This window comes from Euphorbia lathyris, chromosome 5 (assembly GCF_963576675.1).
Source record: "Euphorbia lathyris chromosome 5, ddEupLath1.1, whole genome shotgun sequence".
Lineage (NCBI taxonomy): Eukaryota > Viridiplantae > Streptophyta > Magnoliopsida > Malpighiales > Euphorbiaceae > Euphorbia > Euphorbia lathyris.
Genome location: NC_088914.1, coordinates 41772999 through 41775597, shown reverse-complemented (window position 1 = coordinate 41775597; position 2599 = coordinate 41772999). Strand labels below are relative to the sequence as shown.

General features: G+C 37.2%; 1 protein-coding gene across 1 annotated transcript; it reads left to right on the top strand.

Moving 5' to 3' along the window:
• The first annotated feature begins 251 nt into the window (after positions 1-251).
• On the top strand, positions 252-1249 carry LOC136230047 (aquaporin SIP1-1-like). Its single transcript, XM_066018984.1, has one exon. The coding sequence runs from the start codon at positions 372-374 to the stop codon at positions 1089-1091; it is 720 nt and encodes a 239-aa protein (XP_065875056.1). The 5' UTR covers positions 252-371; the 3' UTR covers positions 1092-1249.
• The last annotated feature ends 1350 nt before the right edge of the window (positions 1250-2599 follow it).

The window sequence follows — 2599 nt, the reverse complement described above, 5'->3', positions numbered from 1 at the left end:
AGGTGCATCGTTATATACGATATGAGTTAATGACATGGTTTGTAGATCCTTATTAATTTATTGTCAATATACCAATTATCTTTTTTTAGATCATTATTGTACTTCATTTAATAAAGGGGCTTACGTTTACTTTAAAAAACACGAGAGCTAAACAAATCAACAAAAACACATTTGGATTAAGAATAATAAATATATATATTTATTTATTGAAAATATCAATTTATTATCGGAAAGGAATCTCCATTATTTGGCTCATATACCTAACCTCATATTCCATTAAACGGCACTTGGTTCTGCTTCTCTCTCTTTCAACTCAACACTGCGCCCAAAAAAGAAAAAGAAAAAGAAGCAAGATCCAGAAAGAAAGAAAGATGGGTGTGATAAAATCAGCAATCGGAGATGCAATATTGACATCCATGTATGTATTTACGATGCCATTTCTAGGAATTCTAACATCGACAATTGCAGGATATGTAGGAGTTGAACCCAAATCATTTGCAGCTCTGTTCATCACAGTAAATTTAGCAACTATTTTTATTTTAACATTCAGCTTAGTAGGAGGCGCATTAGGAGGCGCCAGTTTCAATCCTCTTACAACTGTAGTGTTATATGCATCTGGTATTAAATCAGATACGTCTCTGGTGTCAATGGCGGTGAGATTTCCGGCACAGGCGGCTGGAGGGGTTGGTGGTGCGAAGGCGATATTGGAAGTGATGGAAAGAAAGTACAAGGTTATGCTAAAAGGTCCTTCACTGAGAGTGGATTTGCAAACAGGGGCAATAGCAGAAGGTGTGATGTGTTTTGTGTTTTGTTTAGGTTTGCTGTTAATTAGGTATAAAGGACCCAAAAATATGATGTTGAAAGTGTGGTTGAGGGCTTGGGTTACAGCAGGATTGATTGGTGTGGGTGCCAAATATACAGGACCTTCCTTGAATCCAGCAAATGCATATGGATGGGCATATCTTCACAATTGGCATAATTCTTGGGAATTCTTTTATGTTTATTGGATTTCTCCTTTTATTGGAGCTACTTTGGCTGCTTGGCTTTACCGTTTCCTATTTCAGACCACCACCAAGCCTAAACAACCTTGAATTTAACTCCCCTCTGTCAACCTCTTCACTTTTTTTACATGTATTAGTTTGTTCACTTGTTTTTATCTGTTATTAGTACTCATAACATAATGTAAAAATAAGGTCATTCATGACTTATATTTGAAGCCTCTAATAACCATTATATATTTCATCTCTAATTTCAAGGGACGGGTAATGAACTCGGATCTATTAATTAACAAACAACAGATTGTAGCACATATCGGTTGAATAGCAGCAGAAGAAACGAACATTGACTCTGTGTCACCGATCTAGATGAAGCAATCGTCGTTGTTCCACGTACGCACACCGAGCTTCAGGGAGCGGGAAGAGGAGAATTCTCTTTTTAGTATTCTAAATCTGTGTATTAGGGTGGGTTAGCCTCGTAGCTATGCTAAACTCAAACTCTAACTCTAACCCTAACTGATTAGGTTATGGGCGGGCCTTAAATGGACCAGAAAATGGGCCAGGGTTCGTTTACTCCATTTAATCCTACATATCCCACTTGCACGTAACGGAAACATATTCCATCACCCCGTCTTGTTCATACTCGCAAATAGTTCGTGTGGTCGACATATAATCGAGAACTCAAACAATGTATACTCATTGGAGATATACAACCTCTCGAATTATGTGTGTAATTAAGAAAATGTATGATTTATCCTAGACTTTATATCACATCCACTATAATCATGATAACTTGTGAAAAATCTTTGGTCGGAGCATTTCCATATGAGGCGCCGTTGGGATCGGCCAGGGACACATTATTCTAACCTTACTTTGTGATTACGGCTTATTCTCTCAAGAATCCGATGCCAACAGTGCCTCACAGGGAAGTGATCCGATCAAGGATTTTTTCACAAATTATCAAATCATTATCATCTCAACAGTTTATCTATTTTCACAAGCATGCACATATGCACAACTATCCGGATTTGCGAAATATAGAACTACAATATATGAACTTAATAAAGTCTTTCCCTCTTACTACATCCTTTATATTATAATTCATTTTACTTGCCTAGTCAACCCCTTTCCGAGTTGAATTAGCACTTGGCTCTTGAGAACATCCTTCTAAGGTAGTCAAATTACACTTCTTGAACTAGTTAAGAGTATCAAGGATAACGTTTCGAGAAAAACATGATTTTCACAAAGTGGGTCTAACACTAGGAAGAAAGTGAGATTGTCTGTTGATATCTTTCTTTCTATAATCTTCCACGTAGCTGTTTCTAATCACCTGAAACAGCAACAATCGTGAGAAAAGGGGCCGGAGGTCCGGCGAACCCTCTCCGATGTTTAAGTCAAGAGAAATACTTGAGAAATTATTTAAGTAACTTGAAAGCAATTAAATGAAAAACATGTGCTATAGTGTTCAAATCCTTCCATCTGAAGGAATCGTATGTTTATGCTCAAAGCAACACCATACGAAGGTTTCACTTTCGATGTACCATAACATCTAACCTTAGTCTTTCTCATTATAGGACTACTTTCGACTATCTCAGACAGAAGAT